The sequence below is a fragment of the Scomber scombrus genome, chromosome 22, assembly GCF_963691925.1.
Source record: "Scomber scombrus chromosome 22, fScoSco1.1, whole genome shotgun sequence".
Taxonomy (NCBI): Eukaryota; Metazoa; Chordata; class Actinopteri; order Scombriformes; family Scombridae; genus Scomber; species Scomber scombrus.
In genome coordinates this window covers 5999929-6022167 of record NC_084991.1, presented here as the reverse complement: position 1 = coordinate 6022167, position 22239 = coordinate 5999929, and the positions used below count along the sequence as shown (strand labels likewise).

Here is a 22239-nt window from a genome sequence, read left to right as displayed (position 1 = left end):
AGTTTTAGTTACTTTTTTCATTAAGTTGCAATCATGGATTCTTAGCTGTTAAAAAAAAAAAGTAAACCTTTTCTGTACCACAAACTTTCACCAGACATGTCATCTTGGACTTCATTTAGTCTTTGGTTGACAAATTGGATTAAAATGACCAAGAGTGAGTCACACAGTTTTTAACAAGCGATCAGCATGCCAAAAATTAAGCAATAAGAAGTAAATTGTCTTTAACCTCAAACAGATGATTGTAACTCTGCCCCATAGTTGTTTCTCCTAGTAATTAAGATTTAAAATTGGCTCGATGGCATGCGACTGAACCACCAGCAGCCATCCTCTCTGTTCAAACACTGTTGAACTTGATGGTTTGAACTTGCGTGTAATACTGACAAATAGAGCTTACATAAACTTCGGACTGGAACATACCTGTTATTGTGGGGTCACTCCCATTGAGCAAACCAGTCAAACAAGAGCTCTCGTTATATAACTGGCACCAAAATGACACAAGTGTGCTGAGCAAATGTCTGCTCTTTTGAATTGGATGATCACTGGCACAACTTTACTGCACATGATGAGTGAAAACCACAACCCAGCAGTGATTTAATCTGTTGTGTTCCTTGCAGGGAATTAAGTCTCTAACCATGAATGTGCCTTGCTCACAGTCAGACCAGGAAATGCCGTGGTGCAATCACCCACTGTTTTTTCTTCGATAATAACCACATCTGTGTTTTGATGCTGTTTGATTGACAAACAGCACAGTAGGGCCAGTGCTCAGCCCCTGTGTATGTGTTTTTGCTAAATCCCACATCTGTCTGCTCGATTTAGAACAAAAAGAGCAAGTGCATCTGTTAGAGGGAGAGACCACAGAGCCTGACAAAGACCCTTAACCTCTTACAAATTGCTGTTTATCCAGATGGATGTTATTTTGACCATGACAGTGAAGACAGTCTAAGAATAGACTCTAGTCTATGGACTAATAAAGGAATTACACATTTTGGAATACTTAAAAGTCTAAGCCATTAGTGGCATACAAACAAAAATGTTTTGCATTAAGAAAGGTTAATATAAGTTATAAAGTTTATAAATAGAGCTTGAGTTTGATAAGCAACAGTTCACCCTGACATGGACAAATATGTGTTGATAAGGACAGACATGGAGGCATATTTTCCAAAGCAAGCACTTCAGACTCCATTATGGAGGTCCAAACAAGCCTTTGCCGAGCATAAATAATGTTCTAATTAATTAGAGGTTCCAGTGTACATGTTTAATGCAGTCTGTGTATTCATGTTAAGCAAATAGTGAATTTATTTTCAAATGTGGGTTTGCAGAACACAGTAAACTGACTTTTTGCCCTGCCTGTAGCATGAGGTCATCTTAAGATTCATTTTATTGGTTTTAAGTGACATTTTCTCAACAACTATTGGACTTTTCATCTAGCGTCACCATCAGTCAATTTAATTTTCCAGTACATGGTTTAATGAGAAGTTTTTACCAGATGGTGCCTAGGCCTTCTTTTCTGTATTTCGATCATATGCTCTTGCCTGTTTTTTTGTAACTACTAGATAAAGGCCAAAAAAAAGACCCTCAGACCAAGTTTTGCTTATACTTGAAATGGTTGTGTTGGTTTTTTAGTGTCTCTTTTTTGTTGCTAAGGAGACATCACTCCTCTTAGACCTAGGTTGAAAAGTCAAAAAAGATATAACCGTGGAATGGGTTTTTGCCTTGATCATTCCTCATGTTCATACATACATTACGAGATCCCTTCACTTGCAATGAACAAACCTGTAGCTTTGTTATCAGGTATGATCTGTGTGCAGAAATGTCATCGCCCTTTCACACTGTGAGAAGCGAGATGAGTGCTGTAATAGGTTCCTTCTTATCTCAGAAAAGTCGGACGTGGATGTTTTCAAACATTACATACTAAACAAGTCTTCTCTTATCTCGGAAACCTTTGCTTACAATTTTTGTACCCAAGCTTTACCTCAGATCGGTGGGCTTTGCTACCAAGACTGTGATAACAAGACAGTCAAATGAATCACATGAAAGCAATTAAAAGTTCATTAAATTTACTTTTTTCTGAATTGTCCTGATCAATCTTACACAAGTAGATTGAATGAAATGCTGAAAATAATTTTCTACAACAAAGTGACCAAGGTTTAGTCTTACTTGCCCAACTTTATCATTTTAGTCTTCCAAAACATCATCACTGTGTGAGTGATGTCAGAATTAGTAAAAGTTTGCAATTTGCAAAGAACTCAGAAATGTTGTTTCCAGGATAAAACTGCCACCAGTATTCAACATAATGATTGCTGAGCTGAACTAATGAACTTTACTGTTGTAAGTTTTTTTGGCTACCATGTCCCTCTATTTTAAAAAGTGACCATGTGTCCACATCATTTATCCTTCAATTGTTGTGTATTGTTAGTTTTCTAAATTGTCCTTTTCAGACTGTCTAGCCATGACAAGCAGTAACGTTCTCGTTTATGAATCCTCTGAGCCCTCCTGTGTGCCCCTCATGCAAGGGCGACAACACAATACAGCAAGGCCTCGACATAATTTCCCGATTCTTCCGCTTCCCTGCTCCAAGCTATTAATTTCAGAGGCTTCTTACATAATGGATTATGCAATGTGTTTTTCTGTCGTCTATTTTTCTGGCCCCTGCACGCTAATGGGTCTAGGGGCAGGTTGTTGGTGGCGGAGGCTGCTGTTGACATTCACATGCTCATGAAAGGAACCCCCTGCCCCTGTCCTGCTGTTGGGGTCTGTCCGCATCAAACCCAAACAGGCTAACGGTTGACTGGGTTGGAGGGACCACCGCCATGACCCACACGTGTCCCAAAAGGGTTTCGGAGAAAACAGGGGACACGTGCAGATGGAGAAACCTGTTTGTCAGTTATTGCACAGCTTGGGTCCTCCTGAGCCTGGATATTGTCTTCTGTTTTGAGTGTTATTCTTTTGAAAACAGCACAGTAAAGAAGGATTAACAGGCCATCTGGTGTGACATATTTATGAACTGGACTCACACTGTCTGTTTTGACCTAAGTGTAGCTGATGAAAGTAGTATGTAGTTCAAATAAAAAACATCTAATTGGTGTCATGGTAATCCAGAAAGAAAATGGAAAGACGTAAGTAGTTTTTATTCTTATTCTAATGTATACCATTTAATGTATTATTAGATAATGTGTACAGGCTACAGTTAATTAGTCATTTAAACCTGCATTGATAGTTTTTTGGCCACTTGGGGGCATCACAACAAACTCGAAACACAACATTGGCATGGAAAATGTAGGAAGCAACTGCCTGTTTACACATCTAACAGATATTGAGGAACATTCACTTGGAGTCATACTTTTGGGCACTTGATAAATGTTAGCTCTGTTTTTGTATCCAACAACTCCTGAGAGAAATATCTGGGTCTTTTGCTAACCTTCTTCACAGGTTAACATCAGTCTGTAACAAGGGTGAAAAATTAACTTTTTTATCCACTGGCCAAATGACTGGTGAATGTATAAGCCACTTAATAGACCATTGTTTTTTTGACTTGTGAGTGAAACAAATCTTCCAGCCACTTGCACATTGGCTGGGCTTATTTTGTGCCCTGTCTGTAACTTTACTATTTGGTGCTATGTAAGTAGAATACAGTTTATCTGAATTTTTTTTAATGCTGAGTCCTGTGGCAGCTAGAAATTAGGTTGACGAGAGCTGAACCAAACAGGTTCAATCATTTCTAACCTGATACTTATATTTCCAGTCTCAAATACCTAAACATGGCCCTTATCCTGGCCTAATGTTCTAACTGTATACCAGAGACTAGTCAAGAGACTGTCTCTGCAATAACACAGCCATCAGTAGTATAACATCTAAATATAACCTTTCCTATATAAAAATAAATACTATCTAGTGGAACTTAAACCTTGAAATATAATCCTCTGACACAAGACCCAACAAGCAGACCACTTTCAAACCCAAAAATAGCCATTAGCTATCTTTGTCCCCATGTGATCGACAAAGGTAGCCTCTTGTTACCTTCACTGGTGACGTGAGTTAATCATATTTGTCCCTGTAGTCCGCTGTCTGTGCTGAAAGTGACCCATGTTTGGAAAGGACACAGAAATACGTCAAATCCTTTGATTGAGTGGGCATTCAAGGCCACTTCAGCTTCAGATGTGCAATCACAGTACAGCCGTCATTTCCTGTCAATCAAAGATCAGTTGGTAATGAGAAACTCTGGAGTCCAGCCAAAGCAAATACAACTGTTACTAACATGAGAGTGCCAGTGCCTCTTAAAACACTTTTAGGAAAGTGAGAGAGCAAGCTGTAATTAACTGCAATCATTTTTTGGCCACTTGAGGGCACCAGATAGAACCTTTCAAAACTAAATGTTCATCTTTTAAGGTAATATAGCAAAAGTGTTTGCAAACGGTTGCCCATTTACACAACCAGCAGATGCATAGCAACATTAGCAATCATTTGGAGTATGTTTCTGGCCACCTGGCAAATGTAAGCCTAATATTTACACTCCTTTTAGCTCTTTCATGGTCTCCACTTATTCCTAAGAGAAATATCACATTCATCAGCAGCTAAACGCTCCACTGTTCACCATACGGTTGCTAACTTTGTCTGTCCTCATTTGGCAGCTTTTTGCTGAAAACTGCCCAAAAACAATGCATGAGATCCAATGAGAAGTCATTTGATCAATTTTCATTCCAAAAAATTGACTGTGCCAGCTTTGAAACTGGGTTTATAGAATTGATAAATTACTCTATGTGCTTCAAATACTGCGTCTTTACTGAGTGTTGTCCTTAAGAGCCCCTGAAAATTTAGCTTGGTTCCAAATCAAGTATTTCCCCTTAACATTATACACATGATTATATTAGTTAGAATTAAAGTTCAGGACCAAGTATAAGATTTGTAGTCAATTATTGCTCAAATCTGATTGGTGCATGGAAGTACATGACAAATAGCTGATTTGTCATGTCAAGCTGATTGAAGGGCCTTTTATTTCTCAAAGCTATTGGGTACTCTGTCCTTTAGCTGTGATATTTCAGTGTCTACTGTCTGGGTATTCCTTCCCCGGTTTGTTTTTGGACCTGCTGTGTCACCACTCATGATGTGAAGTTGTCCCTCGTGAGAACGTTTGCACAAACAGGGATTTGTCTGACGGAACGTCATGCGCCAGTTGTTTTCACAAATTGAGTTGCACTAATTCTACACACAGAGCTGCAGCTCAGGAAGATGAGATGCTACCATACAAGCGAGTGGGTTGGTTGTGGGCCAGAGTCCTGTACTTTTCCATCAGGCAGCTGAACAAATGAAGAGGGCCTCTGGAAGTGTCTGAGCGGTTGTGCCTTATCAAGGGGGAACTTTTTTTTCTTTCTTCCTCCTTCTTCTCTTTCTGCTTTTGTCTAGCTGGTTAAGGGGGGGGTTGAAAGTCCCTGAGCGAGAATGTTATTGTTTCCCGAGCTGCAGATGACACGCTTCTTTGCGACCGGGTGGGGATCTGCAGAGTGTGAGGCCATGGCTTTGTCTGAACGCCTGCCACCTGCATCATGGGCCCCGCCACCTTCCTGTCAACGTTATATTTTTGGATTTGACCCCGTGCCCTTACAAACCGACCACAAGTGGAGGCAATAACATTGACTTAGCAGGAAATTGGTGACAAAATAAAATCTGTGGCTCTGAAAAACTGCATTTTTTAAAACAGCATTTGCATGTTGGACAACAGAATCTAACTAAGTCAATACTAACTCAAAGGTGACGAAACATCTAAAACTATAGTAATAAATTTCACTCAAGGACACCGTTTGGCCTCATGTTCTCTACTTGGAATGTGAACTCTCTAACCTCCACCAAACTACACCTTTCCGCAGTGGCTGCTGGGTAAAGGCTTGAAAGAGAAAAAATTGTATATGTGTGTGTGTGTGTGTGTGTGTGTGTGTGTGTAGGGTGGTCTTTATATTCATACAGTGATGAAAGCATGACGTATGATGTGCCCTGCCCTTTTCACCTCCCACAGTTATCACTCCAAGCACACGTGTGTCAACATGGCGGTAGGGGAAATAGAACCCTGACAGGAAGGGCCACACACACATCTTGATAAACAGGCTCAGGAACACACACATACACACACACACACACACACACACACACACACACACACACACACACACACACACACACACACACACACACCTATACATACAGAATGTACAGCTACACAAACAATGTTGACTATACATTTTAGTTTTCATATGAAGGGTTTCATTTCAAAATAGCCTTTTAGAAGAAAATCTGATATTTGGAACTAAAAAGCTTGCGTGTTATCAAAAACTCAAAAGTCGGAGTGTGACGAAATCCTGATGAGCAGATAAGCTGCCAGCAGTGCTTCTATTGTCTACTGAATTACACTGTAAAGGCGTTTACTACCACAAGCATTTCCTCCCCTTGGGTGATACAGCACAGCTACTGTAATATGATTTTTGGATGGAAAATACGATTATAACAAGACAGTGGTTGTGCTGTTGTTCTAACAGCTCTTATAAGTTAGTTTTTCTCTCTTTAGCTGCAGGAACTTCATAAGATAGCCAGTTACACTCGTAATAAATACCCAGCGCACATTCTTGTGATGTTAAGCTTGAATGCTACTTTCTGTATAGAAATTGTTTCCCCTCGTAACATTTCACAAATAATTTCAGCCAACTTTTGATGTTTTCCACCCTTGATCATGTGCTTAGCAAAAAAAAAATATGTCCTTGTCCTTTTTATGGAAAACAGTCCTGTAAAACACAAAATTAAATTAAATGCATTCAAGTTGAGCTCATGTAAGAGCTCTTCATCTGAGTCTGCTACAGTTGCTTAGTTTGGATCTCATAATCCTACAACAAATAAAAAGAACATATACATTTATTATTTTGGTGTCATCTTGCATGTCATCTAAGAGGTTTGAAACAGTTTAATTGGACTACGTTTCACAGAGTTTGTCTCAACCTATACATCCCCCACACATCTGTTCTGTTATGAACAACTGTATCAGGTACAAAACAGACTTTATAAGCTGTGGATTTCCTTTTTACTACCAGTAAATTAATATGAACTGTGAATGCATTCTGAGTTTTTAGCAGTTCCAAAAACTACAAAAGCACCTGCATGGATCTACATTGGCAGCAGCAAATAAAATATGACACTGAGATAAGCACTTGAAAGGAGCCGTGCAGCATTGTTGGCATATTACTCAAGCATCACTGTCACCGTCTGTCATCAACACACACACTGTAATCAAACAATGCGTGGGACACCTTAACCTCAAATTGACTGTCATGACATTTGATGGACATCAGACTTTGGGCCTGCTCCATCTTTCGCTCTGTTTGCACTGTGCTGAGCTTTCAAGTTTAAGTATTTTTTGCCACACATGCAAAGTTTTGTTGATGCTGAAAAACAAGTCACAAATACAAGGCAGCATCCTTGTAATGCAGCCCAATGCAAAAAAAACCAAGCCTGCAACACATACTGTTGAAAACTTAACAGCCTATTGTGTTTTCATTGAAACTGATGTGTCCAGCAGTGGATTTGCATTTGTTTCACCAATCTGATGCTCACAATGTGAAATAGTGCAGGTTCAACTAAAACTGAAAGTAGATCTTTTTAATGCGCCGTTGCACAAAATGCTCACACTGCTGAAAAACATCTGCTCTCACTAGAGTTTCAACACATTTCTCTGCTCATCTCTGCTTAACTATTGGATAAACCATTTTTTGGATTTTCATACGTTCCTTGTTAAAAAAAAAAACACATGCCATTGACTGAATGTAAAAAATATGAAGAATTTCTCTGTGGTATCGAGTTGAAGCCTCATATCCAAGCAATTCCTCACTAATAAACATCTCATATATTTAAAATCCTTCTCAATATTCCCTTATATACAGTTTATGGACCTGTGAGAGGCACATTTACTCCAAATTAATGCAGCAAAGTCCCTAGTATCAGTCTTTAAAAATCCTGGATCCTACATTGCCCATACTGCAACTTAATGGCATCTTTCAATAGACATTCCCTGCATGTTAATCTCAACCCCTCAAGGCTGTACCAGAGCAATGACATTGTACAACTGTTTTCACAGGCTAAATATTAATCTCCATGACGAGTATGACCTTTGTGGAATGCCCCTTTAATTAGAAAAGGGCGTTCCACCTTGATGCACTGTATTTACTTTAAGAATAACCATCTTGTTCTTATTTTAATCAACAAACCACTTGTGGGATCAATATTCAAAGCTAAAGCATCAAACCTACTGTAGCTTATCTCTGCACAGCATGCACACATACTGCTGTGAGTAGAAATATCTCATGTCTCCACCTGAGGGCGCTGTTTCTCCACAGTAACACTGGGAAGAGGCTAGTTGACCACTTGTTCTACAGGTTGTGTCTATACAGGAAACAATTTTAGTCACGTTATGTGTAGTTTTTATTCGCATGGCAACATTGTTTTGGTGCTGTTAATGGTTTTAACTCCAATTAGAGAATGAACTACATGCTTCTGTATTCTGTATATGTTAGTTCAGCCTCTTGTAAAACTGAAATGGAAAAATCCTTTATAAGCCTATAGAGAAACCTGTTTTCTCTTGATTTCTTCGACAGTGGAAGGAGAACTGACGTCCATTACTTTAACAAAGCTTGAGATACAATATCTTTTTTCTCTCTTTTCTTTCTTTCTTTTTTCTTGTGGCTTTAATTGGTGCTGGACTGAGGGATCAGGGCTGAAGCTATTCCCTGGAAAATACTGTATGCATAAAAAAAAGAATGTAAAAGCCTTCATTGTTAGACACCATCACACAGACCTGAATCTGTCACATGTATTAACATACACAGCAGCAGCCAGAAGATACTTTTATCCAAATAAACGAGCAGTGCTAATAGATAGACAAAACATTTCTATTTCAGCTCATTATGTTTTTTTTTTCAAACTGCTTTTCCCACACATCATTAGCCTAAATTATCAGAGAAAGATGTGATTGTTTTCATTGCAGTACTCTGGTGGTGTGGAAATGTTTAATATTATCCCAGGAAATCACTTTGTAAGAGAATGTAAGCTGAATGTACATAATATGGAACATAAGCCATGTAGAAATTTTTATCCAAAGCTCCTTTTAATGTTCTCGCTGTTTTTAGAATTTTGTTTTAACGGCTGTTGCAGTGCTTGCACGTGGGCCTGGCTGTCACAATAATTACAACTTAATAATATCAATTTAACGTACAATAATGTAGTTATCAGCATCATAATATCATAATCTGGATGTATCGTATGATACATGGACATGACCTTGATCATATTTTGACCTCAATATTGCCACACTTCACATTAGCAGCTAAGAGGCTATTCATGTCACATTGGCTAAGCAAGTAATTAACTCCATTCCTCACTGTGCACGACCTGAGTGGAGACTGCAGAAGTGAGCAACACTAATTAATAGTGCTTATATGGAATTAAAGGTAAATAACTCTGTCCCCAACCATAATGGCAGTCTGTGTTTTTACAGAAGTGTACTACCCACTCTCCAATCCCACCCCTCTCCCTTGCATTATTATGATATTATATTATCATATCAGTGGTATAAAATGATCTTCAAATGACAATAATATTGTTTATCGTGATTATTTTTGAGACAATATATCGTCCAACAAAAGTAATTATCATGACAGGCCTGATCACTTGCCAATCAAACACTTTGGCCGGCGCTGTCAGGTGCTCCTCTATACCCTTGTGTTGACTTTTAGTTTTAGTTTTCTTTTCTTTGTCTTTTCAGTCATAAAAATGCATATTCAAACATCCTTAATTACACAACTAAATGCCAAATTGCATACTTAAGTCTTGAAACATGTCATAAAGTCAATGAATGGTGTTCTGCAGTGTGCCTGAAGTGCCAAAGACAACCTCGAACTTCAGACAACATTTTGGTCTTCTGTACAAATAGAGATTGATACATTCTTTATTTTTCCTATTAAATCCAAAGCTTAGCTATGTATCCTTGTCGGAGGCTCTCTCAAAATAAATGCCAAAAATGCAAAACTGATTAGTATAATGTTACATGCTTGCATGCCTTTCAATCCTGCATATTTATGGCTTGATGGTGACTGACTCTATAAAAGTAGTATATACAGTATAATCACTTTACAGTACAATTACTTTTTTCATTAGGGTAGAAAAAACTATTCAAATCTTTATTGGAGTCGATTTTATCTTTTCTTTTACTGCTCAACGTGTTATGTTTTGTTTAACTGTAAATGCATTCCTATCTCTTTCCCTTTCTCTTTCTCTTTTTTGTGACGGTAGGTTGACATGATTTAATTGGATCAATTTCTGTATGTATGTATGTGCACACGCTGTGATAGTAGTGTATGTTTTTGGGTATGTAATTTGATTACATGCATACATTTTATTTCCTGACATGTTCTGTTTTTGTTGTGCTAAACAAAAAGAAATACAAAATGCATATAAAAAATGATTGATTTATGAATGTGGTATTGATGGAGACGACTGTTGAACAACGCAACGAGATAACAGAGATGAATAATGCATGAAAACATGTAGGAAGGCAGCGTGACAGCACCATTGACAGCCAAAAAACAGAAAAGCTAAACATCTAACATCTTGCTACTGCGTGACATTTCACAAATTGAAGCTGGCAGTTGTGGTCAAAGCTGCACTAGCTGGGTTGACAGTTAATGCCATCCTCATATCATTTCATGTGTTGTACAAAATAGTGAAACAGCATAGTCCACTGTCAATATAAGTATGCAGTATTAGTAGTATAGGATTGTGCTAATGACTGACAGTTACTTCTATTGTTAGTAGTGGGTAGCTGTTGCTTTTAGCACCTCATTCACTAACAAGGACCACACCATCAAAAAGATACATTTGAACAACATTTACTTAGAAAAACAATACATACCTTGGCATCTGGACCATAAAAAGATCCTTGCTGACAAATTGAAGAAAAAAAACTGGCTTTCTTTGTAGGAATGCATCCAACTATCTCCTGCTCCAGTAGGTAGAGTATTGTTAAACCAACTATCTTATCGGTCTTAGATTTACAGAATTGCTTCTGGCTTCACACTTACCGCCTTAAGACTGAGTTTATCACCCAGCCGTTAGATTTATTACCGGTAATACCTACAATACTCACCACTGTTTCTTCTTTGATAAGGTCAGCCAGCCCTAACTGGAAAATTACCATCATTCATTACACCTTTGTTGCACTGGAACTACACCGGTCCACTTCTAACCCGCTGTGGTTCTTCAGGTACCTCGTACTTGGAGAGACTGCTTCTAGTATGGAACTTCATGCAATGTGATCTAAAACTTGCCTCACATCTCTTGGACACTAAATGAATATGATGAATCACTGCCTGTTTGTAGCTGTTTTAACTGGTTATGTTGGTCATGTGTGTTTCCTTGTTGTTTGCTGTTTTATTTGCTTTACCATGTGTAATCTTGGCAGCATGGTAAATGAGGGTCATCCTCAAAGGTTTTCTGAGAATTTTAAATAAAGGTTGAAATGAAATGAAGTTGATAAGTGTGGTTCTCCTGCTCTGACTGCATTGTTGGGAAGAAACAGGAAGAGAGATAAGGTGAGGGTTGGGGGAGGGGGGGTGGCGGCAGAATACGAGAAGGAAAGAGTGGGTGTTAAAAGGAATGCCTTAAGTGGTGCTGAAACTTTGCTAAATAAGGGTCAACACTCTCATACTTTCTTCCAGCTGGGGGTGTTTGCCACTAACAATGTCATCATTACCTCTTGTTAACATCTTTGTGTATTGTATCTTTTGTTGTATCCATGTCTACAACAAAAGAGCTGCCACGTGACTTGTGTCTGTCTTCCCTGTCAACACAGGCTCATATAGTAAATAACACTGTGGGTGGGAGAGGAGGTTGAATATTTAACAGGCTGGTTTTAGGCCGGCTCAAATGATGCATCCCTTTGAACCTAAAAAAAAAGGGTCGAAGGTCACATGAAAACTGAGATGCTAGTGGTTGCCAGCCACTGCAGTGTTTTTTGTTAATGAGTGTTTAGAGTAGGCAAAGTGAAACATGTTCAGTAGATTGTGACTAAATCACTACCTAATAAAAAAAAATGTCCCTAGAGCTGCAGGGAAATTCTTCATTCATTATTAGTCACAGTAAACACTACAAAGCCGCCGCAAGTGTCCTGCAAGATGCCATATGCATTATTTATACCCACACATTATCTTACACACTCACAAAGAGGAGGTGGTAGTCAGCTTTTGAACAAGGAAAAAAAATGTGTGGTCTTACCTCCTGTGTTTCTAGTGTAAAACAGCAGTGTTTGGTGTATGAACTCACACATAACATAGAAGGTCTCTAGACACATAAGCTGTGAGGGCTGAAGTAAAGAATCGAAACATGCAAGGGGTGTTACATCATCCACGGTGGTGTGTGTGTTAGCTATGTTATGTGTGGACAATAAAAATATGTGATAATGTATAAACAGTTTCGTATGTTATTCATTTAAACCCTAACCGTCACAGTTAATAGTCTCTGCTTTCATTAGTCATTATTTTATTCACATTTTTTTGTCCATGCTATTTATTGACCATTTTGAATTTAGATCCCATTCAAGGAGCGTGGGAGCTTTCAGTACATCAAGCATTTCTGAGCTTCTGCTGACAATTGTTCTGAATGTGTTAATCCAAGCAAATCCAAGCAAATATGATTGATTCTGTAATATTCTAATTGTCAATAAATCCCAAAAAATAAGACAAAAACTAGCAGTGTGATAGACACCTTCCTACTTCTCTACCCTATCCTTAACCTGAAGATGCAAATCTTTAAAGACAGGTCACAAATATGTTGTTTCACTTTGAAAACAGGCTTAATAGTAACTCAATACACATGGACACTGTAGATTTTATCAAACATTACTCAAACTGGAAAGAATAGTGCATTTGTTGAGGACTATTTTCACTTGGCATTCTAGTGCTAGTTTTTCTAACACTGGGATATTGAATGTGGGATTGAGCCAAAATAAACAGCACCCGTGTATCATGGTAATGAAGGAACATGTCACCAAAGGCAACAAAATATATCAGGCTATTGAAATTCAGATCAATTTTGAATGATTTTGGTCTTTCAATGGGATTTCTTGACAAGAAAAATATAGGATATAACCATCCTCATCCTTGTACTCCACCGATTTGACATGTCAAAGTAAATTTAGTAGTTATGAGTATTGCTAACATTGTGAAAACAGACTTATGATGTGTTCTTTGGCTTTGGAGAAAATGACTGAAATTGTGGCTTTCAGGCTGCAAATGTCATTTAAAACTGGTAACATGGAGTTTGAAAGACTTGGGGATTTATCTGGCATGGAGGCTATATTGGAAAAACACTATTGAACTGCATAATGGGTGAAGGATCAAATTTAGTTTTGGAGCTTCGCACATATTTGGAATTAAAGTCAGTAAATACTTCAACCTCTGCTGAATCTCTCAGGTTTTCCCTCAGGTTTATGAGGGATATACTCACCAGCTGTAACCACTCTAAATGAAAAAAAAAGTATGTGATGGTGGACAGGCTGCACCTGCACATACAGGCATGCCATTAAAACATATCCTTTCTCTCTTACTCCCTATACACCCTAATGGCTCTTTCATATTGCATTTGTGCTAGTGCTATAAACCCTTGGTAATTATGGCATATCTGTACTCAATCAAGTATGGCAGGTCCTTCCATTAAAGCCACTCTTGCACTTCCTCAGCCCTGTGACAGCCTCCAGTGTGTGAAGGCTCATTATTAACAGCATCACACAGAGCAGCTGCTGCATGGATGTAAGTGTGAGATGAAGCACTGTGCGGACAGGCCTAAAGTCGTCCCTTTCATGAAAGAAGCCAGTGTATCTTTTTCTCCCCGTGGTACAGCGCTGCACAATTTGGAAAAAAAGATCAGTTTGCATGTGAGCAGTTTGCATGATTTGATGTGTGGTTTTCGAGGGGAAACGTTGCCAAATGACACAAGATGATCTGCTTAATGGTTTGCTGCTAAAATCCATGCTGAGTGTTTGCACTTAGACGATGGATGGATTTTCCTCTCCATCAGTGGGTTCATTCGTTCTCACCTGGTGTTTAAAACCACAGTTTTACACGGTTACTCTGTCCTTTAAGTTCAAGTGTTGCAAATGGAGACAGTTAATGCCGAGATATTCACGCTTGATGAGCAGAGATCTGTCACATTGAATAGAGGGAGGAAATTAATATGATCATAAAAAAAAATGTTAATAGCCGCTACCGATAATGAAATAATTACATATTCTGAAAAAGCACGGCAAATAAACCATATAACCATGAACCATATAATTGTAGCATTTTTATTGTGTATCCCCACAAGGTTGCTGCCTCCATTGGGTACTTAACGTAACCTCTTTAGTGACCTCTGGACTGAAAACCTTAAAGCTGCGAATGTGTTTAGTTATAAGAACAAAGAGAATGAATTGCTTCCTGCTTCGTCTAATGGTATGGTTATGCTATGCAAATGTCAAGTGGATCAAAGGATAAAGAATGTGTGTGAGGCAGAGACAGAAGCATATGAATGCATGTCTGTCTTAACTGATCAAATGTTTCAAATTAAACTGCACAGATATTGGCATCTTAAAAATATATTTAATAAGTACATACAATATCTGTTTTTTAAACTGAATACTTAAAAAAACATTTTAATATTTTGGTAAAGATGTTTGCTTTCTTGCTGGGGCTGAGATGAGAAGATTGATACCACTCTTGTATCTATACTGTAAATATGAAACTACCCTCAGCAGCAGCTGGTTAGTTTAGCTTAGCTTAGCTTAGCTTAGGTAACAACGGTAAAAAGCTAGCCTGACTCTAGCTACAGGTAACAAAATCCACCTACCAGCATATCTAAGGCTCACTAATTGGCACATTATATATTTCTGTTTAATGTTAAATGTTTATTTAATCCTAAACAGAAAACCAGTATAAAAGACAAGCTATGGTTTTGTAAGGGGTTATGATATTCCTTGGCAGGGTGCAGTGACTTCCTAGAGTCCTATGAGGTTGGAAGGCTTTATTTTTGTTTGTTTGGACAGTTTGTATGTGTTTCCCTGTTTCCAGTCTTTATGCTAAGCTAACTGGCTATACCTAATGGACAGTAACTTCCAAAACCTCTAAAATTGTAAACCTACTTCTACAATAATGGTTCCCAATAATGTTTTTTTATTATTTATTTTTTTAGATCACCCTACTAAAAAACTCACAAGCCACAAAGCATGTTGTGTTACTATGACAACGGACAACCATGAGTTCTTATTAGCTGAGGTGTTATTTTTTAATACATTTCATATTCATATTTTTTATTTACTTCTTCTGTTTTTATATATTTGAAAACACAATACATAATTAATACAATTGTCACCTCAATGTATGTGGTGAAATGATATTAAAAATAAGAAATAAATGTAGAATGACAGCACCCTTTGCCTGTCTTCACTGATCTACAGTTTAGCATGCTGCTGTGATTTTGTGTGATTTTTTCACCCCGACAAATAATAAGTGGGTCTGAGTAATGGATGGACAGATAGATGGGATGTTGACTTCCAGCTACACTGAGAAAACATCCTGACCACATTGCCCTCTGCCAGCTTTCAGAGCCCTGCTGGCGTTCGCTCTAACCATGTAATCGGGGACTATTTTACACCTGGGATGCATAAGAGATGCAATTAACTGCCAGGTAAGGCAGAACACCAGCAGGATGCAGATCCTGAATTGCATGAGTGAAGTCTACTGAACCATCCAATTCCACTAAGGTAGATCCAGTAGATGTATATTTATGAAGAATATGCTTCACATTCTGCACAGGCATACCTGACCTTCTCTGTAGATCCTGACTACTGCCACATTCCCGCAATCAAGCACAGAAGATTATCTGAAATCAGAACGGAATAAGACAAATGTTGGATTATCAACACCTTACCTATCAATAACCTGACTGTGTGATTCTGGTGTGAAGATGGACACTCTGGCAACATCCCCAGAGGCCTTCCCCTCTGATGGTCGGCACCATGGAAACATACAGCGATTTGTCTGTCACGGTGTCCCGGGTGGAAAGCTCATAATTACGACTGCATTGTGATTAGACTGAAGTCAGGATTATAAAGCAACCGGCCTCATTCTCACTTGGCTTTCAGCTAATGGAATTGACTGATCTTCAGAAATGAGAATTCAATTGATTTTTTCTTCTTTTTTTGTCTGGCATTGAATCGGCTGTGTGCATGTGAGGATCCACAAGAACGAGTAAGAAAGCGAAAAAAAGAAAAAAACTGCTGACGGAGCTTCGAGCTCACAGCTTACAACCTTGACGAACTGATTAGGTGGAAAAATACTTTCATGTGGTATGAAATACACCATCTGCTAGTTTCAAAATGACACATACAGCGATAAACAGTTTCTGAACTACAGATAGAGAGCATTTTCTTCAAAATAAAGTTTCATGTGATTGTAATTATGAACACTTTTGACCAAATGAGACCACATGAGGTGAATAAATAAGGCTGGAGGCAAAATTTGTATCCCGACAATACATGGATAATCAGTATTTTGAAAAAAGAAGGATTATGCAAACCTTTTGCACAGCTTAACAGCATCTAAAATATTCTGCCTTTACAAGCAAATCCTAAAATGCTGCTCTTCTTTTACAGTGAAAAAGGGGAGTTTTTTTGTAAGCTGCATCAGTGTTTTTTGTTATTTAAAAAAAAAACCTCAATGCTCAATGTGTTATAGATTCCTGCAGAGACCATAAACAGGACAGTGCATACCCAGCAGCGGTGAAACTGCGGCTCCGTAAGAGAAAATGAAATCGACTTCTTCAGGGTCACAGATGTTTAATTACAATGATGTTATCTTTAATGAACTTAATCGTCCTTGCAAAGCCACCATTACAGACCATAATGCTGCAAAGGCAGGCTTGGGAACCACGAGGCTGTGCTGATAATCACGTTGGCCATCACTGCAGGGGCTATGAGCCTGAACCACTGAAATGAACAGACTGTCAGCATCAAAGATTTAAAGGTGTTAATTCCCAGATATTTTTATTCCCTTGAATATTTTTTGCTGTATTACCTGAATTTAAAAAAGAAAAGGAGCAAAGAGATAAAGCAGTAATAACATGAGATATAACAGTTAGGTCAGAAGATACTCACAGTCACGATTTAATGAGTTGCATTATTTTATGCTTGTTTTGTACACATTTGTTACACATAGTGGTTTTGTAAAGTACAATAATGTGTCCTTATCTAGGCAACATAATAGTAAAGAACTGACTGAGAAATGACTACTAGGGGTGTAAAGATACATCAAACTACATCGATACATCGATTCAATGATCGATGAGCCAATAGCATCAATGCAAAATGAAAACATTGATCAGACATTGACCACCATCTTTAATTGACCCACATTTATTTTGAAATTCCCCTAGCTCATCGACCTCCTCCTGAGCACACGTACTTCCAAACAAAACACAAGCGACGCCATGGCAACAGCCAGAAAAGTCTGTGAAGATCCTAAGCAGTCTAAAAGTCTAAAAGAGCGATGAGTTTCACTGCTGTGATTTCACATTTCAGCTGCCAGCAACATGATCCACAACCAGAATCAAGGCAATCTATCTATCAATCTATCATCAAGCGCTTTGGTCGTACTATAAACTCGCAACCTGAAATGCACTGGTGCTACACGTGTTTTGGGCAAAGTGATGCAGGGTTTCTTGTTTTATTCCTCCGCAGCATGGTAGACACCGCAGTTTACAAAGAGAAGCAAGAATCCTGATTTAATGTTTTAAAATTGCAACTAAAGGCCTTTTTTTTAAGAATAGACTGATTTCCTTTAAATGTCTGGTTGACCTCAGAAATAAAAATGTCAAATGATATTTTATTAGATTTTTTGTGAATTGATATGAATGGAAGTGATTGTGTTTAATCAGCATGTGATATCGTTTCATAACGATCGCTGGCTCATGAATCGAATTGAAATTGTATCGTGGCAGATTTTGTGATATCGGCAAACATCGAATCATTGTCCACTGAACTGATATGATATGATTGTATGAGATGTACACTCCTACTGACTACAAATGATCAAATTCCCTTTACACAGTCAACTGATTAATTCATTATCAAGAAATATTGATAAGTGCAGCTTTAAATATAACTTTCAGTGCTGTGAATGACGCAAACAACCATCACCACCACTGCCAGCTACTTGCTAAGTTGAAGTCTGCTGTCTGCTGCTGGGTAGAGAGTGTGCAGTGGCTCCAGAGCTAAAACCAAAACCACAAGCTGAAAGATACTAAAATGAATGTATGACACATCTCTATGGGCGTATTTCAAACCACACACTTATCTGATCCATTGTTAAGATAAAACAATATGAATCATTGCAGCTTTAAGTTGCCAAGTTCTTTTGTCGATTTGAAGGTGAATCGTTATTGTTTCTATGTATTTCAATTATGCAACTGTTGCATCAACAGCTTTTGAAATGAATACATTTTCATAGCAGGATTCACAAAATCTTTGCAGACACCTTTGTGTGACCATCTGTCAGACAGGTGTGGTTTCATAACACAGCTTTTACACTCAAACAACAGCTTTATGTAATTTTCTTTCAATTACATATATTCAATGGAGTTAACTTTATTTAACCAAAGAATAAAACTAGGGATGGATTCCACTAGAAATAAACGCCGAGTGTAAGTAGTGCTGATGCTGCCCCCTCTCCTCCTACTATACCTTCTCCCTCTCCTCCTCTTCCTCACCACACACACCCCTCTCCTCCTCTTCCTCTTCTTCACCATAAAACCCTATCCTCCCCCTCCCCCTCCTCTTCTTCTTCACCACACATCCCTCTCCTCCTTTTGGCAGCATCCTCTCTCACATTATTGGTGTTCTGGCTGTTGCTGTTGTGTTCCGTGTTTACTCATAGGGCGACCCCTCCCACAGCGACATGCAACCCGACCTGCAGGTGAGCAGTTCAGACCCAGCTTCCCTGTGTCCTCACCTCACTCTGAGTGGATTATTTGACGGGAGGGAGAGAGAGACGATGTACTCCAAATAGAGCGAAGTTGCCTTTTAGGATTTTAGGATTCACAAACGGGACGCGGTCCTGCATCGCGCGTCTGGATGTGAAGACAAACGCAGACAAGAGGATGATGTGAGCGGGCAGCTGTGTGGGCGTATAGGTGAGCTGTCGGCTGGGATTCTTCTGTTTGTTTTGTTGTGTTTTCCCACTAAAGTCGTAGTAGGTATGTCTACTGAGAGGAACTGTGTGTGGGAACAGGATAGAGAGAGGACAGAGTTGGGCAATTTAGACAGGCACGATCATTATACCAACAGTTATACTAAAGAACATCACTTTCCTATGTTTCATTCTTTCATAAGTGTACTATTCTTAGTGTTAAACTAATCTCCACTCTTTTCATACTTATTTACTATTGATCCTCTTTAAATGATTATTATGGGGACAGATTCATAGCGGCTGATGTTGAAGAAAATGTAATTATACTGAAAATATTGCAAAAAAGTGTATTTAAAAAAAGAAATTGTTTGTTATTATTCTAAATATTTCAATAGTCTGCTGTGCCATAGGTTTAGTTAAACACTGTGTAAGCACATAGATGTCAGAATGTGAAAGCACAGAAGCAAATGTTATGACTGAGCGGAGGATGAGTCAAATATTATCATAAAATGCATATATTTGTAAAATGTATAAAATAGATAAAACTGAATGAAAACAGTTGTGATGTTCTAAACAAAAACAAAAAAAGTATAGTGCTGTCAACTAATGCAATAAGTAATCAGACCGGATTGTATTAGTGGTAAATATCCGGGAGGAATATGGATCACTATCATGTAGGGATTAGGTTACACTTTAGCTTACACTTCCCAGCAGTAACTAACAGTTTCCGTTATAGAAGATGCCAGCGGCCTTCGCTGTGGTGTTTTAATGTGGATTACAATTGATTTATGGTGTTTTACTACATGTGACTGGCGTGCACGTGTTAAGTGCTGGTTTCGCTAGTAGATAATTACCAAAAGTAGTATAAAACAACAATGTGATTCATTTCCGCTTTTTTTTCTTTCTCTGTCTCTGTCTCCTTTCAGTTCATAAAAGCAGTCCGGTATCAGAGGCTTGTAATCTTGACATGTGTACAACCAGTGAGACAGTAACCTGAGATCCCATCCTGAGGGAAAACCAGGATGTGTCCCATTGCGTCACAGCTTTTAGGCAAGATCAATGTTGGAGGCAGCCGTTGCAACCCTGCTGCTGCAGCTTTGCTGCTCTCCCTGTGTCTTGGCTTCTCTCCCTCTATGGCCACTTGCCCACCCGACTGCCTTTGTGCCAGTGATATAATTTCCTGCAGTGGCCGCAATCTGTCCGTGCTGCCCTTTGATCTCCCAAGCTATGCCACAAGGTTGGACCTGAGCCACAATGCCCTCACAGTGCTGCCTGTGGATTGGATCCCCCAGCCGTTTGACCGGCTCTCTACACTGGTTCTCAACCGAAACTCCATTGAGCAAATTGAGGTGAACACCTTCATGGTGACGCCGCATCTCCTCCATCTGGACCTCTCGTGCAACCGCCTGACAGTGTTGAACTCATCCATATTTACTGGTCTGAAGGAGCTGAAAGAGCTGCTGCTGTTTGGCAACCAGATTATTCAGATCAACCCAGGGGCCTACAGTGATCTTCACAGCCTGAAGAAGTTCTACCTTTCGGGGAACAGACTCACAGATTTCCCTCTGGGGCTTTATGAGGAACCAGGAGGTCCTCGTAACCTGACCTTTCTTGATCTGTCATCAAACAGGCTCTCCAAGGTGCCCGTCCAGAGCCTGCTGTCTCTCACCCGACAAAGTGGAATATATTTGCAGGAGAACCCTCTTGACTGTGACTGCGCTTTTCTTGCCTTGCTGGAGTACTGGATGTGGAAACAGTATCGCCCCCTGGTGGATTTCAGAGGTGAATACCCATGTAAAGACAATGCAGGACCAGGGACTAATTGTAGCCAGCAGGCAGTGTCAGACATGCCTCTTGAGACTCAAATGTACCAAGTGCAGCTGGGTAAATGGCTATGGCTGCCATGTGTAGGGCTGGCTATGCCTGACCAGGACGAGCTGCATGTGTTTTGGGTTACCCCTAGGAAAGTGCTTAATTCATCAGCAGATGATCCTAGTGACCACCTCATAGTTCTCCCTAATGGCACCCTCGAAATCAGAGGAGCGTTGTCGGAGGATTCTGGCACATACGGATGTGTGGCAGCCCGTGGGCGCCACTATCTCCCCCATGAGGCTCTGGAGGTCAGTGTGGTGGTCGGAAACTTGAGCGCCCCTTCTGGTAGTGGCTTGTCACATCGCAGCGGGGCAGAACATTTCAACACTGCTTTCACCACCTTGGCTTCCTGTGTGGTCAGCATCATATTGGTGCTGCTCTACCTTTACCTAACTCCCTGCAGATGCAGAGAAAGCAGGGGTGGGGCATCAGGAGGGTGCGGCGGACGAGCCTTCATCCTCTGTGCGGACCCTACAGAGGTGGAGTCAGGACAGCGGCGGTCAAACGGAAAAAGGGTAGCTTTTCTAGAGCCTCAGGCAGAGGATTCTAATATTGATGGCCCAAAAGCACCAGTGATACATTTCGGACATGTTACCACTGAGGGAATTCTTAAGAATGGAAGTAGGACAGTGGAACAGACCCTCATAGACACTGCTCCTGTGGTATAGCAAGAAAAATCACCTTTTGCTAACTCTTGTATTCTTACAATCTGGATCCAAGTGTTTGTTTTTTTCACCATCCTGTTTCAATTCATGATGAAAAAATCGATTCGATGTAAAAGTAGTTTTCTGTGATTCTTGTGAAATAGCAATGCACTGTAGGGTTTGAGTGTTCGAAAATGAAGTCTATCTGTAGGCAGAATTTCAATTATGTCTCGCCTGTAAGTGGTGTCTGTTTTTACATTAAGGGTTCATATGGAAATTTCACTGTTGCTGTGGGAAATTGTTACCACAAAGATCACAAAGATCATATAAATGTGGGTGGTGTTTTACATTGGGCTGAGGGGAATATTCACACCTGATTTGATAAGATGCAAGAGGCATTGATGGTTATTAGACAGTATATACATTGTGAATATTGCCATCATGGTACTGCCATTGTTATTTTTAACCATCTGTCTTGTGCT

At 39.4% G+C, this 22239-nt stretch overlaps 1 protein-coding gene across 1 annotated transcript; it reads left to right on the top strand.

Annotated features, from left to right (window-relative positions):
- The first annotated feature begins 20263 nt into the window (after nucleotides 1-20263).
- Nucleotides 20264-21781, top strand: LOC134004812 (amphoterin-induced protein 2-like). The gene has a single exon (XM_062444207.1). It carries the CDS (start codon nucleotides 20264-20266, stop codon nucleotides 21779-21781), a length of 1518 nt encoding a protein of 505 aa, XP_062300191.1.
- Nucleotides 21782-22239: the final 458 nt, after the last annotated feature.

Excerpts from the sequence above, each read along its gene's own strand:
- LOC134004812 (XM_062444207.1), top strand. The coding sequence starts at position 20,264 with ATGTGTCCCATTGCGTCACAGCTTTTAGGCAAGATCAATGTTGGAGGC.